Genomic DNA, 26,305 nt, shown 5'->3' on the forward strand with positions numbered 1-26,305 from the left:
GTTTTGAAGAGCATGTTTAATATGTTCTGGGAAACATGTCCTGCGAAGGTCCTGCTAGGGGTCACCATGAAATTCTAAAACCTCACTGTAACATGTCATGTTAGATCACAGACTACATTATACATCTGTATTTCTTTCTAATTTATTTGAAATTTTATTGCATCTCAATTGTGTGTGTGCATGATACATGCATGCATCTACGTGTCACAGTGCACATTGTGAAGGTCAGAGGACAACTTGCTTGCAGAAGTTCCATCATGTGAGTCTCAGGGATGAAGTCATTGAACTCAGCCTCTACCTGTGCCGTCTCTGCAGCTCTCTGTCGCTGTTTTATAAGACGTTCTATCCCACGTTGAGTCAAGCTTAAGAAGTATGTGTATCTTGTACCTTACTGATATAAATTGGTATAGTTACGCTCTAATTGTATTTTGAGAGAAAAGACTTTTTTTATTTTAACAGGAAGGGTGATATGTAGGAGGAGCTAAGGTGGGAAGAGGAAGGAGAGGAAGAGGAGGAGGAGAGGAGGAGCTAGGAGATGAGGGGGGTGGGGACCATGGAGGCAGATGTGTGTGTGTCTCCGCCAGTCAAAGATAGTTGGTATATCTAGGTTGGATATTGGGTTACACTTTTGATTGTATTGGAATCTTGTTATTGAGCAACACCAAACTTATAAAGCCGTTGATTAACATTAAAAATAAAAGTTACTAATAAAAATAAAGAAAGAAAGAAGTATGTGCATCTATTCTAAAGTAGTAAATATAATGTTCCTGAAAAGTGCTCTTGTCTTCTGAAACATTTTAAAAGTAATGCTCCCTTTCATGATTTATCTGTGTGAGCCTATCTTTGATGAAAATGACAAGCTGCACAGAAAAAAAATTCATAAATAAAAAAATACTACTTTGTCCCTGGTACCATGGGGGACTCAGTTTTAAGCTCCATACAAATAGATAATTTAATGCAATCAGTGTAGAAATGAAAGGTTTGGGATTTTTGGAGTTCTAGTAATCTATATTTTTGCCTATCAGTTTAAAATAAACTTGATCAAACAATATTCTTGCTATATTCTTATTAACTGGCTTTTGCCTTTTCTTCTGGGGGTGCGGTGTTCTGTCCGGTTTATGTATGTCATTGCCACGTGATGCCTCTCCTTCTCCATGCCAGATCGATTCCCTTGAACTGCCAGCTTCTCAGGTATTTGATTGCGATCAGCAGTAACTTCCCACTTCATGAGACTCTTCCCCCAGGGTTGCTGAGCTGCTCATTTCAACCTTCCTGCTTGGGGACGATCGCCATCATGCAGTCCCTCCCTCATCTCCAGAGGATCCTCCTCTCCTGGTCTGCATTCCCCTCCCACTCTTCTCAAGAGAGAGAACATCCTCAACATTCTCCTCTTCTTTAGTTTTCGTCCAGAGTGCAGGAAAAAGCTTCTGTCCATATGCGTCTGAACGATGATTTCTAAAGTCATGTCAACCCTTTAGTTGCTGAATCCGATGAAGATCTGCCTTTATTGTGTTTGCCTCTCTTCTCCCTCACTGGGCCAACTCCTTACCTCATCTTCCCACAACACTTGAACCTGATCACTTTTACCTGCCTCGGGTCCTCTTCAGTGATTTTTTTTTTAAGTTCTGGCTCATCTAAGAGCTGTCAGGCTGCACAGCTCTGGCCTTGGTTTGCTCTCACCAGCTACAACATTCCCGTAGGAAGTGAATCGGTCCCTATTGTTGATCACACTTTTTGACTGATGCTCCCACATTTAAATTCATTTTTAGTTCTCTGCTGCACCCGAGCATTCACGTCTCTGGTTGCTCTCTGTGCACCTCTATCTATGTTCAAGACTTCTCAGAAGCCACCAGATCCATCTGAGTTCTTGTCCTTAGTGTCTCTGTTCCCCCTGCCCCACGGGAAGGACAGTGAACTGAATATCTGTTCAGCAGCCACAGGGAAAGGCTACTCTTGCATGCGGTTTGTTTCTGTTTCTCCTCTTTGGGGGAATACAATGGAAATATATTTCTTTCCCTTCTCCTTTGAGATAAATATGTCATCTCGCCAGTTTGGGCCAGAGAAATGTTTTGGAGATGACATGTGTCACTTTAGGCACACAGGTTTACAGGTTTCCCTGTTGTAATAACTGGCAACAGTCCAGAGATCAAACTTCATCAGTCTGCCTTCAAGAGCCAAGCCTAAAAGCCAGCCTTCCACTAAACAAAACAGGATGTATACAGGGTGAGTGAGGAAATCACTTCCTCTGTGTTAATCCTGTGAAATTTTGGAAGTACTCCTTGCTCCCAATATGGCCCCGTCTATCCTGATTGATTGACAAACCAATATAAAATTCATTATTTTCTTTTTCTTCTCTAGGTCATTTGAAAAACTGAAATATGGGAGTTTCGCTTGTGTTCTGGGTCTTCTGTGATCTTGGCTGTGCCTGATCCATCACCACCCACCTCTGCTAAGTGGGTTCCGTATCTCAGAATATATGTCAGCTCCACTTTCATGAGCACTTTGTCTTTATGACCCAGAGAGTTCTGTGGATGCTGTTTCTTAACTATCCTTCAGATCTGTCCTTTGTGAATATATGCCTTGCTATGGCCTGCAGAGACCAGCCTTTCAGGGGTGTCCCTGTTCTCACCGCTAGCTTTCAATGACTCTAGTCTTCCACGGTTGTGTCAAAAAGACTTAAAAAAAAAATACAAGCTGTAGTCACCCCCTCTCTGACTTATAGTCATTCTTCCGCCAATACTTACAGAACAAAGTCAAAATGTCTGAGCACAGCATATTCCCAGCAGCCCAAGCCTGCCCTGCCTCTTTCGCCTCATCGCTGTGTCAGCAATAGCCTCATCCCTTCTCTTCTTAGCCGGTTTCCACACAGAGACAATAACATTTTTTGATTAATTAATAGGAGATTTATTTATGCAAGAATGGAGTCATCCTTGCCAAACTTAGTAGATGTTAAATTTTCTGTCCAATTTTCCTTCCTGGATAAGTCTTTCCTTTCTGTACCTGTCTGTTTTGAAAACATAATACCAGAAGATAAGGGGCCCAAAAGCTGCCACAGCTCCTAAAGGTCAGTTCTTCGAAGTGGGTCTGAAATTAGGATAAATATTTGTTGATCTTGCATAGGTCCAACGAATCAAGGCAGGATCCTCAATTGTGATTGGCGTTTGGAGTCATTGTACTGAAGCAGATACTCCCGTTTAAGCCAGGCCCTTATGCTCAAGCGCTCAACCTGTGCCTTTCCGGTATCCAGAGACACGTCATACCCAGCAGGGTCCAGGGTACTGGGGAGAGTGGCCAGGGGCACAGGCTTATACTTGGAACTCAACATCTTGGCTCCCTGACAATAACATTTTTTTAATGGATCCTTCTAGAAATCCCTGTGTAGGTTGTGTACACACCCACCTGCCTAGGTCGAGTATGCACGCACGCACTTAGGTATGGATATGGTGGGTTCTCACACCACTGTTGTGTGTGGTCAGAGGACGACTTGTGGGAGTCAATTTTTTTCCTTCTACTATGCAGGCTCTGGGGACCGAACTCAAGTCGTCAGGCCTGGCAGCTGGCATCTTAACCTGCTGAGCCAGCTGGCCATGATATTCTTAAAATCATTTCTATCATCTGTCAAGGAAGGGCTTACTGTGTGCCAGACATGCAACAAGCATTTAATAAGCGTTGTTACTCTGAGCTGTGGAGAAAAGCAATGGGCATCTATCTTCACTGATTTCATTATCTGAAGAAAATCATATCTCATCCTTCTGGGAGTTACGTCATTGCAGCCCCCTAGGTAATAATTAAGTGGATTCTTTCCTTATGAAGTAACAGAGTGACTAGAAGATGTACTAAGGTTGACATTTAAGATGTTCAATCTGCAGTGTTTGAGGAAACTCATTTTCATTATTTAAAATGTCTTGGAAAGGAATTATAACATTTACAGATCATATTTGCTTTGAAACAGAACATTAATGGACCTCTACATATAAACAAGGGGTAACTCCCAAGAGAAGAAACTAGTACAGAAAGAATAAATAATTTATCTCGTATATTCTCCTCCTCATCTTCCCCAACCACAAAGTGTTGCCTAACTATAATCTGTTGATAAAGTACCAAGTGATGGCAGAGTTGTAGAGATGATACAGCCAGGGCTTACTGGAGAGAGATACTAACAAGAGTTTGAGAAAAGTCACGAGACTGTGGAAAGGCACTGAGACCACATGACAACCGTCTCAGCCCCTCTTAGCTGTAACAATCAGGTTTTCATAATTCATCTCTTCTTGCCCAAGATTTTTTATCCCCTTCAAATAACAGGCAGATTGTGAACAGAACTTATCAATAACTGCTTTAAAAACACACATTTATTATTGATCTATATTTCCACACACAGACACTTCGTTTGTGCCTTTGCTTGATATTCGGGGGATGACGGGTGAGACTAAGGCTATTTGTTTTGCTTCTTATTCCATATCCAGTTTGTAGAACACAGGCTGCTGCAGAGCCAGGTGCATTTGCTGAAGGCCAAAAAGCCAAGCCAAGTGTCAGGCAATTACCAGCCCTGGGCATTTTTGCAGAAATACACAAAAACGTGTAGAATCGTTTAATTCCATCCCCTCCTAACCTCTTCACATGGAAATTGGCAGCTTGAGCGCATGCTGTTTTTCTCCCAGGCCGTGTGTCAGGGGGCTATTAACACTCGCTCCAGCAGCCGGTTCCCGGGCCATTTGGGATGTTGCACGCGTTCACACCCGCGCGCGGCCCGCGGCGCCTTCACGCGCTGCCGTTTTGTTTATGCGGAGCTAGGGCGGCCGGGGTGCGAAGGTCTGCAAGGGCTAAATAAAGCCGGGCTGCGACACCGCAGCGGTCGTCCTGCCATGGATACCACGGAGAGCGCCGAGAGCGCGCACAGCCCAGCATGTCCGCCCTCGCGCAGCCTCTGCCCGCCGCCCGCGCAGTCCGGGTACCTATCAGCCCGGATCCATCCCCGCGCATCCCCCACCCCGTGCCCGCCGCCCACGGAGCCCGAGGACCGGCTCGTCCCCGTGTGCCCTCTACCTCAGCCCTCGCCCTGTCCCCGCCGCCCTTGCCTTTGCCCGTCCCCAGTGCCCTTGCTAAGTCGGAGTTGAGTCCGGTGGCCCCGCTCACGTTCCTTATGCGCAGCTTGCGCTTGCTATCCTGCAGGTCCGAGGGCTTCTGGAGACCGTGGGTTCGAACTCCTGGCGAGAAAGAGGAGCGGGCGGAGCCCCATGCTGCAGAGGCGGTGAGTGACAGTGTGGCCCGCTGCGGTTCAGGCTGCAGGGCATCCCCACTCCGGATCCCCCCAATCCAGGTATGGGTAGTAAGAGTCCAAGTGGCTTGAGCTCCCAATCTGCACAGTGCTTAACAGTGTGCCTGCCCCAGGCCCTGTGGTTTGAACGCGGGCTGGGACATTCGCTTCAGTGATGCAGCCACTTGCAGCTGAAGAGCTGGGTTGCAGAGAGGCTCAGGGTCACAGCTCCTACCTGAACCAGAGGCACTGGGTCACAATTTCCCAATGAGATACGATGCGTGGTGACTGCGACTGATAACTTCTTTCCTTCCTAGTTGCCCAGTGGCCCAGGAATGACTGAAGCTTCGGGGAAGCTTTTGCAATACCAACACCCTGTCAGGTGAGTGACAGGCCTTACTGGATGGGGCATGATGGGGCATAATCACGCAGCTTGGTTTAATAGCTGGCGCCCCAGTTTCTCGCTTTTGGAAAATCTGCCTTAGTTACTCTGTGTTCCCACTCTGAGGATTGTCTTATTCACAGAATGGGAAAATACAGGACTTACCTCATAAAGTAACTGTCAGTCGGTGGAGAGTGAGTAAATGCTAATAGAATTGGCTTAAAAGAGAGAAAGCAGACTGATTAGAATGAGAATCCTGTAGGCTGGGCATGTTGCTCACTGGCAGGGTGTTTACCTGCCCTGAAGGAGGCTCTGGGTTATAAGACAGAAGGATGACTCTGGGAGATATCTTATGCCCGAAAAGTTGTTTTGCGTTTTTATTTTATTATTTTTAATCCTAAAAGGACACTGTAAAACAGGCTTATCAGCATGCAGAGTATATGCATTACTTTCTTGCAAACCAAAAGGAAGAATGGGGTGGACAGTAACGGGTTTGTAACAGAACAAGCTTGACACTTAGAATACCTAAGGCTGGTCCAGCTGTTCACTGTTTTCGTTTGTTTTTACTGTTTTTTGATCGTTTCATGTCCCCCAAGCCCCCACAGAAAGCCAGCCTTTCTGTAAAATTCTTTGTAGTTTTAACTTAAGATAAAATGTTTATGATTGTGCGGTGTTCTCAGGACTGTTCAAAGAAGGCCTGTGTGCCTGTGTTAAAGAAAGCCTAGCCTGTGTCTGTGTGTTTATAAGCCGTGTACAATAGTTGATACATGTTGGTTACCTACATATGCTGAGAGTAACTGAAGAAGACAGGGCAAGCAAATGATAGGTGGGATTCAGCTTACTGTGGTCATGTTTTATTTTTTATGTGTCTGAGTATCTTGCTTGCACATAGATGTATTTGCACCATGTGCGTGCCTTGTGTCCACAGAGGTCAGAAGAGGGAGTAGGATGCCCTGGAACTAGAGTTGCTAATAGTTATTAACTGTTATGTGGATGCTGGAACCAGAACCCAGGTCCCTGGAAGAACAGCTAATGTTCTTAACCACTAAGCCATCTCTCCAGCTTTACTTTGATTAGTTTTGAAGTGAGGTCAAAGCATGAAATATGTTACTTTTGAAGGGATGGGGAAAGCTCACAAAAGATGTGTTATAAGTTGGTTATGGTTACTATTGTTGAGTCTCCAAGAGTCACATGAGTGGATTTTTTTTTTTAATTCAAAGAAATGACATCAGAAAAGAGATATCAGGTCATGGTTCCTGCTGGAGCTCCAAGAACTGGAAACTTGGATGTGTATAGCTGCAGTGGTGACAAAGGTAGTGAAGGGCCAGAGCTTATACACCTCCATACAGAGTTTTGTCCAGAGACCCATGGGGTTTTCTCTGTAGAATGTGTTGCTGGCTATAGATTTTAGCCAGAAGAATGGTATGATCCAATCAGTGTTTCAGAAAAGCACTAAGGGACTCAAAGCAATAAAGACTCAAAAACAAAAACTGGAAGTAGTTACAAGTAAGAAATGAAGAAGAGCTTTTCAAAGACATCAAAAAAGGAGATGAGACTTAGTAGATGTAGGAAGTACTTGGGAGACAAAGCAGGGCTTTATAATGTACTGGGAAGATGGGTGAAGAACAGCTAAAAAGCCAGAATTCCTCCCAAATCTGTGGCTGCTGACCAGGTGAGTGATGTTCTGTGACGATGCAGTTGTGGGGAAGGAGGAAGTGGGTCTAAATGGTTGTTCATTCCATTGCACATGCTTTAGGGCATCCAAACAGAGCTATTAGGGAGAGGATTGCATGTAAGTCATGAGATAGGCTGCAGACCTTCACTGCAAACACTGGTGTGAGGTCTGTGAGTGTGAAAGGCTTGGGGACTCATGGCAGTGAGTGAGGTCATCCTGAGGAGGTGCAGACAGAGGTGGTGAGAGTTCTCAAGGAAGGCCTAGAGGAAGGGCGAGCCTCCACCTGGTAATGGAGTAAGGGAAGGCCTCAGAGGAGACGAAAGAATCACAACAGGGGGAACTCAAACAAGAACTGCCCACAGTGAGACATTCTGACCATTCATTATGATACCAACTGAACAACATTTTGGGGGGATTGGCAAATTCCAACTACATATTAGAAAATAGATTGGTAATTTTGTAAACAATTCCTTTCTCCGCTGAACAATTCAATTGTGGTTTTCTTAGTTAATTTTTATTAATTTCTATCTTGACTTGTATTGTGTGTCTTACACTTTTTCTTCAGTGGTCACTTCTTTGACTGTAGGATTCATGATTTATTCTATTTGGTAGATTATGTTGGTGCAAGAGCTCACTACAACACTTATTGCATGCATAATTGATAGCTAGTTATTTAAGTATTGAGATTATATGCTTTTAATGGGTATAACTAGAAATATATGTAAACTCTGCTGCCTAACTTTCTGTCTTTCAAGATTGAGCACACTGAACACAAGATAATCTTTCCTTGGTTAGAGTCACTCAATTGTATGTAGACAGAGTCCTTTTCCCTACACTAAAGTGACTTCAGGATAGTTGTCAACTCAGTCTTATTTATTTTTTTCTTTGTATGAGAAATAAAAGAAGGCCACCAGGTCAAATGAATATCGGTCAAAATTGTAAAATTCTGAGATAATGATGCATACATGCAAATTAATTGTATAAAACCTGTATCATTCTCAATACACTAATATAATGTTCCCAGATTGGTTGGATGGGAGAGGAGATGGATTGGAATAAAGGTTGGTGTTGGAGCCGCTTTCCCACCTAGCAAGTTGTGAAGGCATAGACCTTAAAGCCACTCTTCTTAGATATTTCTGACCAAGTATATCAGCTATATCTATAACTAAGGGCTACATCTAAAGTTTTTCTGCTGGACCGTGGGTGATTGAAGCTTGTTCAGGGTGCAAACATCCTGCCCTCTTTGTGTAGTTGGGTATCATCCACGTGTGTGATGGAGTGGTGGGACTTATTTGCCTTCTAAAGAAATTTAGAGAGTGAAAATCTAACATTCTGCATTTTTATAAGAATAAACACGTACACAACACGTGAAATAAGATAAGCATTGATTGTCTGCTTATAGAGCATGTAATCAGCTTTTAAATCTAATTTTTATCTTGGATAAAAGATGTCAAAGAGTCAACCATTTATTTGTGCATTGGCAAGCAGACTCCATGAAAGCTGCAACAACAGTAGCAGCTTTAAATTCTGTCTCTAAAATGTGCAAACTAATTATTAAGCATAGAGAGCTTGTGGAAATCAATTGTTTGGTGACAATTAGGATCCCGGGTGTGAAAACATATGGATAGTATGTTGTCTGCTTCTTTCAGACTATTCTGGCCCAAGTCCAAGTGTTACGACTACTTATATCAAGAAGCAGAAACTCTTCTGAAAAATTTCCCAATTCAAGCTACAATTTCCTTTTATGAAGATTCTGATAGTGAAGATGAAATAGAGGGGCCGGCCTGTGAAAATCAATCTAATTAGTTACTTCTGTTGACAATTTGAGCTGTGTAGAATTTAAATTTTGTATATAAATGTACCATAAACTTTTAAAACTAATTTATTTGTATATATGTTATTAATAAAACATTTTGTAATAACCATGGTATTTGGGCTTCTCTTTGTCCCTACACTAGAATTAAATGTTGGGATTTAAGATAGATACCATGTACAGATGTCCTGACTATTTTGCAAATATTTGTGGTTCACAGAGGATACTTTTGGTTTGTTTATACAATACTGTTTGGGTTTTTTAAAGACTGACTCTTGTAATGTCCGGTGTTTTCTATTGATCTCAGTTGGAATGTTTAGTTATAGATGATATAATCTTGGCAGTTAGTGAAGAAAACTGGGTGCTGCTACTCCTCTGACATATATTAATATTTGTTTGCTAGTTCATAATGAAAGCACTTTACGTAATTATCTATAGTTGAGAAAAAACAATCTTGTGTCTCTTTAATCTTAAGGACTATAATTAAGTATCGAGTAGCGTGACTGTCACTCTGATACTCTCCTGTTGTCTTTAGTCGGGTGTTCAGTATTTTCTGTATATGTTGAGGGATTTCTATATTTAAAAAAAGGTTTAAATTTGAATTATTTGTATGGAGTCTGAAACCAGTGGGAATGTGAAAGTATTCTTTTGTTGTTGTTGTTGTTGTGGATAAAGCTAAGATTTAGAAGACATAAAATTCAGCATTATCCACTTTCCTTTTGCTCTAGTTCCATGCTCACAATATTCTCATATAAACATTTTCTTATGGGGAGTAAAATAAATTTTCAATAGCTGGTTCTCTTATGTTGCCATCACAGAAAACTGACTCCATCCATTAATGTTATGGACAATGGACAATTTGCATGGTTAAGGTGACATAGTAAATTATGATCATGGTGTACTTTTAGTTTATATATAATCATCTGGTAACAGTTCAGTTGCTATCAAACATATTTTTATTAACCTATAATCTGAGGTACTTGTGAGGATGAGGCAGGAGAACTGCAAGTTCAATGCTTGCCTGACAATATACCAAAAATACCTTTCCTGCAGTATTCCAGAATAAAAATGGGTAGAGGTGGAGATAAAAGTTAATTATATACCTAAGAAATGCCTCTTGCTGGAATGACTAAGCATATCCACAGACTTTCTCTCATAATATTAAACCATATTATAACAACTTTGATTCCCAGGAACTCTGGAGACTATATAATTGAAATAAATCATGTGTCCAGAGTCAGAAAAAATTAGCTCCCCACAGAGAATGGACAGGGTTATTTAGAACTGCTCTTTGGGAAAATGTTCTCATTTTATTGGATTCTACTCTGTGGATCTGTGTATTCTTCTAGAGACATGCAAAAAAGAGCCCAGTGAATCAGAGACATGGGCCCACAACATTAGGTGCTTCTCTTGTTAACAAAGAATAGTATAAGGTGCTATATATGCAGTATATGGTTTAGATATGGATGTGCAGACGGACAAAATGTTCCTTTAATAAGCTAAAAGTAATGTGCATAAACCATTAAGTACAAAGATGACACCAAAACCAAATCACTTTTAAAGGAAGATTTCAGTGAAAGTAAAAAGTTATGGGAGGAGGAAGAATGTGTGAGTGTGTGGATAGAGCAGAAGACTGGAAACGTCTTTTACTCGTTTTCCAGACCGGTTCCCCAAAGGTGAAGTTTTCTTCTTAACCCACAGCAGAGGCTGCTTGAGTTTGGCTTCTTAGCTCATGAAGTTGTGAAGTCCTCTTTCCTAGAGCTTAGTATTTTACAGGAGAGAACTATTCAGCAGACTGAACATTTTGATAGTGTTATTTTGTTTCATATTTTAAGCAGTCCGATGGTGGTGTTTATCAAAAGACAGGCACTGGTGTTCTTGTTCTACCAGAAATGACCCTCGGCCTCTATCAGCACCAGGGCTGGGGAACAGCTACACTCTCTGATCTTTCAGCAGAAAGCTGTCATTTTTCTTGTGGTGCTGAAGTTTAGGACAAAAGAGTAACTGAGCATGCGCTGCCCCCAACCCCGCATAGCCACGCCTCCCACCCCGCCTCCCGTAAGCGTGATTGCGTCACGACGCGCCTGACCCCTGGGACCCCGGAAGTGGGTCGGGGGCTTGGCCTCGGCCGGGCCAAGAAGCCGGCACAGGCAGTGGTAGCTGCTGGGGTCCCGCCAGGCGAGCCTGTCCGGTGGCGGAGCCCGGATGCGGCCCGAGCCGGGGGCCCAGGATGCTGAACGTCCCTTCCCAGGCTTTCCCGGCCCCCGGCTCCCAGCAGCGTGTCGCCTCCCAGGGGCGCAGCAAGGTAAGTGGCGACACGGTTTGTCTACTGACTCAGATGCCCTAAGTGTGTTTCCTGCTGCTGAAGTTGGCCTCGGTAGGTCTACTCTGGTTGCTTTTCTGTCTCAAGCTGTCCTCTCCAATCTTTTGTTCTTTACGGTTAGAAGAACAAGGCTGAGCAGTGGCGGTGGCTAGGGAAGACTGGAGGCTGCAAACCTGCCATCAGATTTAGTGCCACCTCTCCAAGTCGCACTCCTCTATGTGTAAGATAGCCAATTGCTCCAGCACTGCCTCATCTGTAGACACCCCTGGTAGATTTTAAATCTGGTACCATGCTCTTGACACTTTGTTGAATATGGTCACTGTCAGCACCAGGTGGAAATACAAATATGTATTTACAAAATGCAATACAAATTGTGTAGTGTATTCATTGCAAGGCGGATGCTGTTTGCTTATCTTATTCTGGTAGTTCCTTATTCTGTAGCCACATCTTGGGTTTTTTTTTTTTTGTTGTTGTTTTTGTTTTTTTTGTTTGTTTGTTTTTTGAGACTTCTATCTAATTGGGCTACTCGATTTCTTTTTCGAGTTTTACTTTATATGACTTTAAGACTTTCACTGAATGTTTCTATTTTTCTCCACTTAGACCTTAGATCAGAAAAGGAATTGAGGTTTTCATTTATTTTTCAGAAGTGTCTTTCCCCAGCTTTAATCATACATGTTTTGTGGGGCTCACGGATGGCTATGTGTATCTTTAGTCCTTTTTCCTGTGTCCATTAAATCTTCACAGTTACCCTGAAGATGGCTGTGCTTACTATCTTCATTCTGGGTAAAAAGAAATAGGTTAATGAAAATCTGCCATCAGTCACGTAAGCTTGTGATTACAACATTTCCTTCATTGCTTTGTGTGTGCGCGTCTGCCCACCAGCCACCAATTGTGTATCTTGCTCTCTTTAAGCTACATGCTTAGCTTCACAGTCAAAGGTTGCCTTTTGCAGAATGAGAAAGCCAGTAACTGCCTTTCTTCATTAAAGCAGCTATGTTCTCAGCATTCATTTAAAGGAGAAAACCTCTAGGCAAAGACAACAAGTTCCTTAGATGTGGGAGCAGAAGTGAGTTTTGTCGTCCCCAAATCAGGCAAAGTAAGATCTTTGTATAATTTAACAGGAACCTTGGGTGGAATTAATTTCTTTGTTATGAAATGAGACAATCTTGACCCCATGAGAAGCTGAGTTAGGACTGGGTGAAACAATCAGATAAAGTTTTCAAAAATGGAACGCAGCCGGAGAAGGTGATTGTTAGATTGTTAAAAGCATAGACTTTAAGAGATGTCTTTCTAAGATCCACTACTTCACCTCAGCCACTTTTTGGCTCAGGTGTAGGTAGGGATGACCAGTTTTTGTTGCTGTCTTGTTCTGAGATGCTATTTCTCCATAGCACAGCATTATGCTATGCTATGTATGTGAGTATATGCTGAGTGTTGTGCACTCAGCAAATACTACTTACCACACGCCTTTTATTCACATCTCACCAATTTGAATCTTACATAGAGACAGATTCCTTATGCAATAGCTATTTAGTGTTGAGAAACTGTGAGCAATGTCCTACATAGACTGAGGCATTTGAACATGGGCTTCCCAGTTGATGGTGCTGTCTGTGGACTTATGAAACCTTTAAGAGGCTTGGCTTTTTTGGAAACAGTATGTCACTTTGGGCAGGCTTTGGGGGTTTGCAGCCTCACCCCTCTTTCAGTTTGCTTTCTCTGATTCATCTCTGTGTGCAGTTGTTATATGATTAGTCAGTGTCTTGCTCTGGATGCCTGATGCAACACCTTCCTTGCCATTATGGACTCCCCTTCTGGAACCATAAGCCAAAATAAACTTTCTTCTATGAGTTGATTTTAGTCATGGTGTTTTATCATAGAAGCAAAAGGAAACTAATACAGTATGGTGTGTTGAAGGGTGGTCTCTGATTTCAAGGAACTTAGTCTCACAGGCCACACAGATAAGAAAACAGACAACTATACTCCGTACTTCAGTAGAGTGTTAGCACCAAAAGAGAGTTGGAGTTAGAGTGGAGGAAAATACTGTGAGCAAGTGCTTGACACCGATGGGGAATTTGTCCCCATTAGGCCCAAGCATCTGATAGAAAGCTGTAGAAAGTTGTGGCTAAAACATGGAGCTGGTAATGCAAACTGTGACCAGATTATGGAGGGTCTGGCTAACAGTTGAGGAGTCTGTAGGCGTCACTATAAGGAGCCACTGGAGAAGGAAGATTGATGATTTGAGTTGCATTTCCAAAAGATGAACTGCGCTGGGGATTACTGAATGGAGAGAAAGCCCAGTAAGTTTCTCTGGGATAGGAATTGTTTTTCTTATTTTTTAATTCTTTGGGTGGAATTGAGTCACCAGAAGAGTTCACCAGTGGTCAAAACAAGAGGGTTGTGTTAGATGATGGAGTGTCCCTTAGAGGTACTGACCTATTTCTTTTGGGGTAAATGAATACCTAAATTAGATATGACTCTAGAAAGTAAGTTATGAAGCTTACTCCAGTGTGCATGTGTTTGCAGTATCGTTCCTGGTACTTTGGAATGAGCTAGTTGGACAAGAGTGGCCCTGTGCAATACAGGTGCTTGAACTTTTCCACTAGATCATCCTAACTAATTAAAATACTAGTATACCCCTGTTAATACACTTAGTACCACTGTAAGAATACTCCAGAGTGGGTAATGGATAAAGGACAGATATATTTATTAGATGAGAAGTGTTCATATCCAGCCAAGGCCTTATTGTAAGCTTTGTTAGAGCGTGGTGGAAGGCATCATAGGGCAATAAAGAACACAGGGGAACTTGTAGCTTCAAAGCCATTTTTAATTTATATTGACTCTCAGGACTTACACACTTCCCAGTGTACCCCACCTTGCAGAACAGGTTTATTATGTGTGCTTTTTGGGGGGAGCACATTCTGTGCACACACACACATGCACGCACACACACACATGCACGCACATGTGCATGCATGCGCACACACACACACATGATGAGAGAATTTATAGAATTGTTTTAGTTTTATTATTTTACTCATTTTTTTTTTTTTTTTTTGAGATGGGATCTTGCTGTGTGTAGTCCAGGATGTCCTCGTGTCCTCAAATTTGCCATGCTTCCCAGAATTTCTTTTAAAAGGCTAATAAAAGGACTGAAGTAGTTCAAAGGCAAATAGGCGGAGGAGATGGAAACAGCCAACTTAGAACCAGATGGTACTTTTGTTTTCCGTTCTTTAGGTACCTTTAAAACAAGGCAGGAGTCTTATGGATTGGATCCGACTGACCAAGAGTGGGAAGGACTTGACAGGAGTGAAGGGCAGGTTAACTGAAGTGACTGAAGAAGAACTGAAGAAGCACAACAGGAGAGACGACTGTTGGATATGCATAAGAGGTAGGAGCCTGCACTCAACAGTTCAGACACGCCTGAGCTTCGGACTTGGTAACAAACATTACCTTACTGGATCATAAATAATGTTGTTCTCACTTTGGACAGTATTTTTCCTTACATAAACTTTTACATTTTGATGCAGAAGACATAGAACTAATGGGATGGCAATCTTTTGTAGCATCCTTATGTTGTATTCCCTTTGAAAGGAAGCATGTTTGCCAAGAAATTTAACACCAAGGTGTTAAAACTTTCAGGGGCACCCAGTATATGGAATAACTGCGCATCCCAGAGCCTTGTGATTGAATGCTGTTAGAATAAAGGTCTCTGAGCTTCTATAGGAAACCATGTGTGTGTTGTATGCACCTATACATATTTGTATGTGTATATGCATGTGCTCGTACACATGCACACAGATGAGAACAGTATTCCGTGTGTGTCTGTGCAGACCAGAGGTTGATGGGCTTTAGATTCGGTGAGAGACTGTCTTAAAGTATAATGAGGAGACAGCTGAAGTTAACCTCTGGCTTCCACACATACGTGTCGACATGAACATACATGTGCACCCACATTCTCCCATGCACACACCCACACTCACACGCATACATAAAGAATCAGTTCATTAAGAACACCATGTTGATGTGTGGTAACAAAGCTTCAAAGCACATAACAGACATTAGAAGAACCAAGAGATAGAATTAAAATTTTCATTCAGAGTTGTAGGTTTTAATCCCTTTCAGCAATTGTTAGAACTAGATAAACATCTGTAGACATAATGAAATTGGCAGTGCAGTTCCTTTATTGAACACAAGATGGTGAAGTCATCACAGCCCTTAGACTGAGGCTTAGAGAAACTCCTGTATAGTTGAAAATGGTGAATTACTCCATGTTTTTACCTTATGGACATATCTTTTCCTATTATATTTTGGGGGCTACCATCATTAACAATGGGAAAAATTTTAAGTAAGTAAAAATGCTGTTTTATAATGGCATATAATACTTGCTACATACATGATAGACATTAAATTCATTTATTAAATGTAGTCTATAACTTTAATATTTGTTTGAATGTTAAAACCAAAAATTAGTTTTTAATATGCTTACTTTAATTACCTGAGTGCTTTCAGACTTTTTTTGAGTCTTGAAATAACCCCTAATCTTTTAGCAATTATTGAGAATATTAAAAGGCTTTTGTTTGCATGTCTTTTAACATTACTATTAATTAAAATTAAGAAATGTAAACAGCATTTAAAATTATTTTAATAAAACTGGTACATGTGGTACATAGTACCTATGTTTATGAAAATAACTTTTCTAAATGAAAAATACAGGAGTACATAATTTTCTATTTTAGTAAATATCTCTAGTGCATAGCTTCATAGATGACAGCTCATGTGTTATTGTCTCAAGTCTCATATCACATGTCTATGTAGCTTCTAGAAAATTCCACATTTATGAAAGAACAAGAATTTTAAACAAACATAGTATTTTAGTTTTATTGGAAAACAATTTTCACCGTGCACCACCAGAAGTGTCTTTCTTGTGCTTCCTCTGGAGTCCTTGGGCTCTACCATGTAACTTACAGAAGAGAATAAAAAAATTCCCAGTCCGTGAACATGTGGCCCAAAGCATTAGGATACCCTCAATTCTGTATGGTGAGCCATTGTGGTTCACATACATAGTTAGATACCTAGCCTGGGACACTGTGGCACCTTCATCTGGGAGATAGACAAACAGACATAGGTCTTTGGCACTAATCCATGGTGGATCTAAGATGGGACTGTCTGGAGGCACCATCACATAGATCTGCGCTTGAGATCTATCTATGATAGACAGTAAATAGATTTATTGAATGAATATAACCTGGAATTTTAATATTTATTTGAATATGAACACCAAAATTCAGTTTTAATATGTTTTCTTTTATATATGTGAGTGATGCCAGACTTTTGGGTCTTTAAGTCCTCCCATTCTTCAAATCATCAAGCCTAGAAAACTCTGTGTATGAGTAACTTTTTTCTTTTCATGAAAATACCCAAGATAAACAACTTTTAAAAAGGTTTTATTTGGCTAATGCTTTCAAAGATTTCAGCCCATGGTCATCTGGCTGCAAGGCTTTGGTGCCAGAGGCAAGGTGTTACATGGTGGTGAGAATGCAGTGGGATGAAAGTTTATTTCTGTCTTTCTTTGTGTGTGTACATATACGCACACATCCATGCACATATATGTATGCATATTATATAGAGTTTCTTCATGTCGGAAGGCAGGTCTGTGTGGTCTTTTGCATTTCTTTATGTTTTACGAGCAGAGACACTGTCTTGACAATAAGTTTACTCGTGAGTCAGCTTCATAAAGATCATGACTCCCCCACAGCAGAGAGCTGGCACTTTCACTGACATTTAGGAAGGACCTGAGTCCTTTATCCAGGTTCCTCTCCTAGAGGAATAGGAGTGCGCAGGTCTCAGGGCCCTCTTCACATAGCTCTGTGGGAACTAGCGATCAAGGAGCTGATGCGAATGTTGCTTTTCTAGTTGTAGGTATTGATTAAGTATTAAACTTTCTTGTTTTAACCGACAAGTTCCATGTTATTTAAGAGAGACCAGGAAACTGACAGGTTAATTAGCTAGCTCATAAGATCAGTGGAATTTTAGACTTTACAGCTCTCACTACTTTGAGAAAATGAAGTCCTAAATGAGATGTTATGAGAGAGTTATCATAACTTATATTTATAGGCCTTACAATTTCTAACAAGTTCATGTGGACATTATTTCTCCTTGCTTTGATGCAGGGTTTGTTTACAATGTCAGCCCATATATGGAGTATCATCCTGGTGGGGAGGATGAACTTATGAGAGCCGCAGGAGCGGATGGAACAGATCTTTTCAATGAGGTGAGTTGCTTCAGGTAATCAGAATGTTGAATGCGTGGATTTAGCAGTGGGACATTTGTAGGACGCATCCATTTGAGATGGGTGGGCTTGAACTCTGAAATGGAGGCTAGTGTTCACAGGTGGCAGCTGTTCATGAGATTTCTCAAATCACTTTATTAAAATTCCGGAGATGGGGAATGACATCTGTAATGTAAATAAGTAAAATATCCAATAAAAAATATTTAAAAAAATAATTTCAGAGATGGTTTCAAGTACGTAGCATGCATTTTGTCTCCTCTGCTGGCAAGACTTGCATTCATGTTGATTTCTTTTAGTAATGATGGTAATTGGCTTACAAAAAACACCATCAATGGGAGAAGGGACAGGTGTATCTGCTGTTACAAATTACTTTAGTTTTTTAATTTAATTAATTTTTTTTTTTTTTTTTTTTTTTTTTTTTTTGGTGAGCATGCAGCATTCTTATTCTTTCTTTGTAGGGAGAAGTTGTACATCCAATCTGTGTTACTGTGTGGCACCCATACATCTTGGAGAAAGTTAGATAATGTTGATTAATGAATAAGAAACTTATATTTTCTAAATTAATAGAAGGTCTACGTGCATTTCAAAAAATGTTTACGTTAGTACCTTTTTCTCCAAATTTACAAATAAACATTGTTTCCTCACTATTTAAAAGTTCCATAGAATATGTTAATTACTATCAATTTTGTTAATGGTTATTCTGGCATCATAGTCATTGGAAGTTTAGCAATATGCCTTTGTTTCACATTTTATTTTGTATTTTAATGATAACTAACCATGTTATATAATACTAGGTTTTTACTATTTAAGATACTTGAATCAGATTGGGGTACTTTATGGTTGTTTTGATCAAATATAATATGATTTCTGTTTCTCCTGTTTTCTTTTGTTGGTTTTTTTTCTTAATACTTTTTCTTTATTTCTGAGATTATAGGTAGCTATTTTTTTGATCAGGCTGTCAGAAATGTAATTTGTTTTATTTTTTAAAATACTTAGGTGCATCTGCTTTACTAGTGGGACATGTTGAGTTTGATGCAAAGTCCCATTTGCTCATTGGTTGCATTAGCCTTCTCTTTGTAGAGTCTTTTGCTTCCCTTTGCTGTTTGTTCATTTTAGCAATGCAAACCAGATCAGCTTATGCCTAACTTGTCTGCTATAGATTCTCTTGGATCTCTCGTGTCCTCTAGTTCAATGTACCTCTTCAGCAGAAGATTTCTTAATTGAAAAACAAAACAAGACAAAACCTCATAGTTTACATTTCTCAGCACCGAGTTCACATGGGCTGTGTGTGAGGAAGGCGGTGCTGTGCTCAACACATGTGCATCCCGTGGCTTTAATGAGCCAGCAAAGTTTATTATTTATGACTATTACTCACTGTGGAAATAAACAGGCTTATGTTTTAGAAGCTTTTGGTGTGTTCTAGAAACTTCTTTCTAGACACTATCTTTTACTATAAAGCTTTCCCTGTGCCCTATATTCGAGTTGTACAAAGAATGTATTGGTTCATGTCTTTGTCTCTGTTCCCAGTTTCGATTGCACTGCTGACCCCTTATTTTATCATTTTGCATAACTGACGTGCTGAGATGGCCTGTTGGTCTTTCAACTCAGTCTTCTGTGATCACACTGCCTTACCTTCTCTCTGTGTTTCCTGGTGCCAGTTTTCAGAGAAAGGGACTGAGCTGCCAAGTAGTCTTTGTCGTTTCCCATCATGCCCTGATAGCTTTCTTCAGGTACAGTTTGGGTAACACAGACAATATATTCACTTTCTTAAGGATGATTGTCTAAGCAGCATCCTGCTAGTCAGCTCTAGGTGATCATTAGTAACAGTGAAATGAATTTAGTCATCTGACTGGTCTTTGAGACCCTGAATAGAATAATATGTCAGAGTAAATATTTTCCTTTGAACATACTTAAATGCCTGCTGTTTAGAGTCCTGTAATTGGCAAACCCTATACCCTTGCCTCCTTGAATCTCTGTCTTTTTTTTTTTTTTATCTGTTTGCTTAAATTACCCACATTCTTACACTCCAACGGCAGGTTTTACACAGTAGTGGATGCATTGTGAGTAACTGCAAATAAAATTTCAGTTTCTATTAATAATAAGTGCATGTCCATTTTGTAATGTATTTGCTATTTAGTATTATTTATTTCCTCAGGGTTATTAAGATCCTGTTAACAATATTGCTTGGCTTTTTTTTTTTTTTAATGTTTGAACAATTAAAAATAACATAACAATGTGTTATGACTGATATTAAGTCATGTAAATGATTTTCCTTTACTGATGTTTTTGAATGTTGTGTTCTTTTTTTCTAATCTTTTTACAATTGAACATTTCAATTCTTTTTCTAGGATTTTGCTAATTTAAACAGTGTTATGTGTCTAGCATAGTAATGCACATAGTTTATTCTATCACTCAGGAGGTTGAGGCAGGAGGATGTCTGTGAACTAGAAGGTAGCTTGGCTTTTATAGTTTGTTCCAGACCAGCCTAAGTTCAAATTTTCCGTTTTCTCATACAGGAACAATATGACAGTAGTTTTCATACATTGTGAAGGATATTCTTAAACACTAGTGCCTACCCCCCAATCTGTGATGCTTTTAATTGCATTGCAAATGGCAAAGAAATAGAAAGGATAAATTATATCTGAGTGTTCTTTTGAAATTGTTGGGACCTTTTGGACACCTGACAGTGTCAGAGGTCTGTGGACAACATGTTGAGAATACTGTTCTAAACAGGCTTTATCTGTTGCTAGCTAATTGAATCTGCTTCAGAACAGTGTGTTAAGTTTCAGCTCTGTTCATGGTAAAATAAGAACATCCTATGGAGGTAGAGTCATGTTGTCTATTGGCCATTCATCTCCCATGCTAGGTTCATCGTTGGGTCAATTATGAATCCATGCTGAAAGAATGCCTGGTTGGCAGGATGGCTGTGAAGCCTGCTGTTCCAAAAGGTAAGTAAAACAGAGTGGTTTTAAAATAAATTGGATTTCAATGAATAGGAATAAATAAGTCACAGTACTTGCCCCAATGTTACTGGCTTTCTACTGTATCTGCTCTAAAGGTTTTATTCAACCTTGGGCCTCCACATGCATGCACATATACATGCCCCCTACCCACAGATGTAAGAACGTGCACACACGCACACACACACACATGAAAATGGAGAAAAGAAAAATAAAGAATTCTGTATGTCTTTCCTTTTTTAAAAAAGTGATGTATTTTGTAGAAAGTTGTAAGGGGTAAATTGTATAGCAAGGAAACCTCTATTTGCTTTCTGGTTTTCAGTGATCTCACATGCTGTCATTAACTAAGCAGATTAGTGACAGTACTGGTTACAGATGTTGGCTGAGTTGTTTTATTGTTGAGGTTTTACATTTAATTTTTTTCAATTAATTTTAGAATTGGCACCTCACTTTCCTATTCCTGGCTACAGTCAAACTCATGGTCCTTTTTCCTTAGCCTCTGAGAAGTCGGGATTACAGGTGTGGCAGGTGTGGCCCCATGCTCAGCTTATAATTTAACTGCTTTCATTGGACTCAAAAAAAAAAAAAAAAAAAAAAAAAAAAAAAAAACCTGTAATAAGTGATACAAAGCAGTGTTGCCTTCTGCCTTTCTCTCCCATTTATCTTGACTCTTCCTTGTCTCCTCACTGATGTGATCATTCTTTGTTAAGCTTCTTTAAAGTGTAACTACCTCTGAGCTGGAGCTCTCCTATCTGACAGCTATTCTTGACTGTCTTCATAAGAGTGCCCTCTTGGAGTCTGAATGGGATGGCAGAAGCAGGAATACTTTATATAACCCCTTTCTGTGAAGGGATGTAGCAATTTCTGTTCAGTCACTCTTGACTCTAGGTCTCATTCAGAATGAGTCAGTCTGTTCAAACTGAATCTTTGACTACTTAGTTCAGTGAATTTTGTAATTAAAGGCTTTATTGTGGAAGCTTCTCTCAGTAAACTGCTATGTAGATCCTGGAATTTTAGATCCACAAAAGAATGTCCATCGTCACATAGAGGTAAGGAACAGGGGCTTAGAACTATAAGAGGCAGGAAGTTGGAGCCAAGCCCCTGTTTATGGCCTGGACTTGGTAGAACTATGTATTTAATGGAAAAAGTTTTCAACAGTAAAGGGAGATACTGGACTTTCATGTCTGTCTCAACCTTTTTTATAAGGTGATGAAGAAGAATTTCGTGCAAGCCTCTGACAGGGTGCTCATAGTAGTAAGGGTGCTTCCTGGTGCTCACGGAAGGCAGTGCTGTGGAACTTGGTCTTCATTAAAAGAAAATCTTCATTGTACTTCCAGCTCAGCAAGGAGGCCAGGAGCTCTTCAACTCAGATTTGTCCCACTTAAGTGGTAGTGGGGGATTCGTAGGAAGAGAAGGGAAAAGCAAGTTGTCGGTTGGTCAGAAAGGAGAGTGTGGGGGTTCTCAGTATAAGTATAGGAAGACAATGCACCACTTCACAGATTACATAGGTATTTCTTTTCTTTTTTTGGTTTTATATTTGAGACCAGCTTCCATGTAGACCAAGCTTACCTCAAATTTGCAGCTTTCCTTTAGGCTGTGCTTCCTAAGTGCTGGGATTACAAGTATGTACCACCATGCCTGCCTTTATTTTGTTTTGTTGCAGTGCTGGGGATTGAACCCAGGGCCTTGTACATGCTACGCAAGCATTCTGCTACTCCTCTGCAACACGTGCTTGGTTGTATTTGAGGATAGTTAGTGTGTCATCCATTGGGGATTATGAACTCATTAGAAGAGCATTGACTGGTGGGACTAGCTGCTCTATGCATGTTGACTCTTGGAAGCCAGCCTGGGGTCATGTTTGCATGGATGCTGATAGCTTCTCCTGAAACAGCTTGGCTTCTCTCAACTAAATAACATGTTTAGTCATGTACCAGTGTTACCAGGCCTTTCCTAACCAACTTCAGTGTGACCGACCTGGGAATCCTGATGGGCCACTTACCAGTTTGAAGCAAATGCCCATGAGGATTTGTATCAGAGGAATATGGGTTCAGCCTGAAACCCTCTTCCCACAGACACGGGGAAGTTGTTAGAACTCCCAAGGAAGTAAGTCAGGAATAGAGGGCAGTTGTGCTGTTGAGCTTTTGTTATGCCTGTCCAGAGTTTCGATAATTGTGTCTTAAACTTTTAGGGAAATGAGATTGAATTGTTAACCTAAGTTTAAAATGGGACTATTAAAAGCAGCCATGCAGAACTGAGAATGAATTGACAAGAACTGTGTTTTAGAAAGGAAATAATAGAAGCACGTCAAATTAAAGGCTTGTCATGTGAAGAGCTCAGTAGGTAAGACAGGGAAACTGCAGGGAGCACCAGATTGAGGAACAGAACTTGAACAGAATAAATATGGTGCATGGGGAAAGCATGCAGGAGACATGAAGTCTCCTCGGCCTAAGGCTTGTAATCAGACTTCTAGAGGAAAGTTCATAGTGAGAATGAGGAAAAGGCAGTGCATGAAGGGGATACAGGCTAGAATTTTCCAGAATTAATGAACATCAGGTATCTAAAGTTTAGCAAGGTCATCGATCCCCAGACAAGACCAACAAACAGCATAGCATGTGAAACAGTGGTAGAAGTGTCTACAACTAGAAGGTGAAGAGTAGCGGAGGGAGACTCGCCAACACAGCAGGGACTCACACACAGCAGGGACTCACACACAGCAGGGACTCACACACAGCAGGGACTCACACACAGAAGCTAGGTTGGTGCTGGCTACTACAGCTGAGTTCCCAACCAACAGCACAGGCTAAAAGCGGAATGATTAGTACTTTGAAAATGTTAAGGAAAAACAATTATCCACTTAAATCACTCTGTAGAAAAGTTAAAACAGATGTACATTAGACCATCAAAAAAAAAAAAAAAAAAAAAAAACAACGCCCCTCTCCATGAGGTAGAACCAGGGGGATGAGGAAATAGAGATTTCAGGCTAAGCCCTAATCATAGAGGACTAAATTATAACCACTGCTCTTTCTCTCTGCTGGTTCAGGGAAGGGCAGCATCTTTCTTAGGAAAAGAGCTTTTAGAATCAAAATAAAAACCTCCTCTCCTATTCCATCTTTATTCCTGACATCGATTACATGAGGCAGCAGGACCTTTGGAAAGAGCAGAGTTTCATAGACAGATTTGGGTCCAAGTCTCATCTCTGCTACTTATACCTTGTTTTCTTAGGTGCCAGTCATAGATGGTACCCAATGATAATGTTTTTTCATTAATAAAATGAAGTATAATAATAAAATGGAAAAATGGCACATGAGTAAATGTGCTTGCCTCACAAGTTCAGACTCTCAGAACCCAAGTAAAAGCTGCACATGGTAGAGCAGCTTCTGTAATTCCAGTAATCCCTAATAACTGCACTAACTCCTGCAAGGAGAGGGAGGCAGAGACAAGAACCAGGCTGACTAGGCTGCACCCAGATATACTAGTTTTACAGTACGACTAATGCCCAAAGGTTGTCCTCTACCTTTGTACCATGACCACACATCCACAAGCACACACATGGCAAATTTCATATTTCATACATTTATACACATGGATGAGCATTTTAAAGATGAGGAATTAACTGAAGCAAAATTTGCCAACCAACTGGAATCCAAGCAACATGTGCGTGTGTGTTGGGGGAGGGTGGCTAGAAATGCCCCTCGTGTTCCTGTACTTCCCTACTTAGAAACACTGAGGCTATTTTTTTTTCAGTTTATCTCTACAGTTATTAGGTATAAACTAGCATGTGATGCTATGTTTCACCATGAAAAGATGGTTTTGTTAGAGTAAAAGATAACATTCTTGTTAATTGATGGGACCCGTGAGAGTTTGGGGGAGTCAGCCTGTTTGGGTTACGAGTATTTTGTGAATTAGTGGCAGTGATTTGAAATGACTTACAAGTCATTAGGAAGCAAAACAAGAATTTTACAGAGCAAAAAAGCAAAGTTTGTGAGCAAAAGGACCTTTTCCTTATAAAAATATTTTTATACAATCTATTTTGATCATGGTTTTCCTCTCCATAGCATTCTTCCCACCTACCTACCTGCTCACTCATTTTTGTGTGTTACTCCATTTCTCTCTCTTAAATAAAACAAAACTCAAACAAACAAAAAACCTAATAAAACAAAAATATGTATATGAGAAAAAAGGTCTGCAAAACAAACAAACAAAACGTAGAGATTGTTTGGTGTTGGCCAACTACTCCTGGGCTTGGGGCCTGCCCCTGGAGTGTGATTATATACCTAGTGACACTATATTGGAGAAAACTAATTTTTCCCTAATCTGTGTCTATCATTCTTGGTGAGGGGTAGGCTTCTGTCTTCTTCTTCCTCTCAGTGCTGGTACCCTGTCTGGCCTGAACTTGTGCAGGTCCTTTGTGTTCTGCTGTAGTCTCTGTGAGTTGATGTGTACCTGTCCCATAGTATCTGGAAGACCTTGCCCTTTTTTTAAATTTTTCTTTATTTACATTTTAAATATTATCCCCTTTCCCGATTCCCACCCCCTGATACCCCTATCTCATCCCTTCTCCTCTGCTTCTATGAGGGTGTTCCCTCACCCACCCACCCACCCACCCACTCCCGCCTCCCTGCCCTCAAATTCCCCTACAGTGGGGCATTGAGTCTTCACAGCACCAAGGGCCTCTTCTCCTATTGATGCCCAATAAGGCCATCCTCTGCTACATAAGCAGCCGGAGCCATGGGTCCCTCCATGTGGACTCCTTGGTTGATGGTTTAGTCCCTGGGAACTCGGCGGGGGGGGGGGGGGGACGGGGGGCCGGGGGGTGTCTGATTGGTTGATATTATTGTTCTTCCTCTGGGATTGCCAACCCCTTCAGCTCCTTCAGTTCTTTCTCTAACTCCTCCATTGGAGACCCCATTGGGGACCCTGTGCTCAGTTCAGTGGTTGGCTGCAAGTATCTGCCTCTGTATTTGTCAGGCTCTGGCAGAGCCTCTCAGAAGACAGCTGTCTCTTCAGAGTCATCAATCACCTTTGGTTCTGGTGATCTATCCTCGTCTCCTGCATCCATCCATGGGCCTTTAGGGGAGGGACTTAACAAAGACATGTCATTCAGGACTGAGTGCTCCCAAGCCCCTTACTCTCTGCACATCGGTTGTGGGTCTCTGGGTCAGTTCTCATCTACTGCAAGAAGCTTCTCTGCTGACTGCTGTACAGAGATAGTCATATATCACTAGGAGTTATGTTATTGCTATGCTCTTTTAACAGAATAGTAGCAGTAGGTTTTCCTTTAGGCTTGTGTCAGATTCTTGGTTACTTTAGCAGTGGCAAGTGTGGGCCTTAATTTTTTTCAAAAAAAAAAAAAAAAAAAAGTGGTTGGTTATGTTTGTGCCACTTGTGCCCCCTATTGCAGCTGTGTGTCTTACAGGCAGATCACTGTTGTAGATTGCAGGGCTTGTGGCTGGGAGATATGATAAGTTCCTTTTTCCTCCTGTAGTATGTACAGTACTTTTTAGTACCACGAATGCCAGTCAATGAGGATGAAAGTTTTAGTTGGGCACCAGCTCAACTTCTCTGAGTTAGTAACATAAGTAAGTGTTGTATTCATCAGTAAGACCTTA

At 40.9% G+C, this 26,305-nt stretch overlaps 2 protein-coding genes and 1 pseudogene across 3 annotated transcripts in view; 2 read left to right on the forward strand and 1 right to left on the reverse strand.

The window, feature by feature from the left end:
• Positions 1-2,850: 2,850 nt before the first annotated feature.
• On the reverse strand, positions 2,851-4,032 carry LOC143435394 (NADH dehydrogenase [ubiquinone] 1 beta subcomplex subunit 4 pseudogene; annotated as a pseudogene).
• A 500-nt stretch (positions 4,033-4,532) lies between these two features.
• Positions 4,533-9,185, forward strand: Ripply2 (ripply transcriptional repressor 2). Its single transcript, XM_034484313.2, is given in 4 exon segments — positions 4,533-5,031; positions 5,034-5,248; positions 5,572-5,636; positions 8,961-9,185. Coding segments are annotated over 4 exon segments (828 nt in total). The 5' UTR covers positions 4,533-4,640; the 3' UTR covers positions 9,118-9,185.
• A 2,016-nt stretch (positions 9,186-11,201) lies between these two features.
• Cyb5r4 (cytochrome b5 reductase 4) overlaps positions 11,202-26,305 on the forward strand; it is a 50,276-nt gene continuing 35,172 nt past the window's right edge. Inside the window, exons 1-4 of one of the 2 annotated variants that reach the window (XM_034484314.2) lie at positions 11,202-11,429; positions 14,682-14,835; positions 17,618-17,718; positions 20,603-20,684. In XM_034484314.2, coding sequence (XP_034340205.1) covers positions 11,355-11,429; positions 14,682-14,835; positions 17,618-17,718; positions 20,603-20,684 — 412 coding nt within the window. In that variant the 5' untranslated portion in view covers positions 11,202-11,354. The remainder of the gene's footprint in view (positions 11,430-14,681; positions 14,836-17,617; positions 17,719-20,602; positions 20,685-26,305) is intronic. The other variant, XM_034484315.2, reaches the window with a different exon arrangement.

This window comes from Arvicanthis niloticus, chromosome 21 (genome assembly GCF_011762505.2).
Source record: "Arvicanthis niloticus isolate mArvNil1 chromosome 21, mArvNil1.pat.X, whole genome shotgun sequence".
In the NCBI taxonomy this organism is placed as follows: domain Eukaryota; kingdom Metazoa; phylum Chordata; class Mammalia; order Rodentia; family Muridae; genus Arvicanthis; species Arvicanthis niloticus.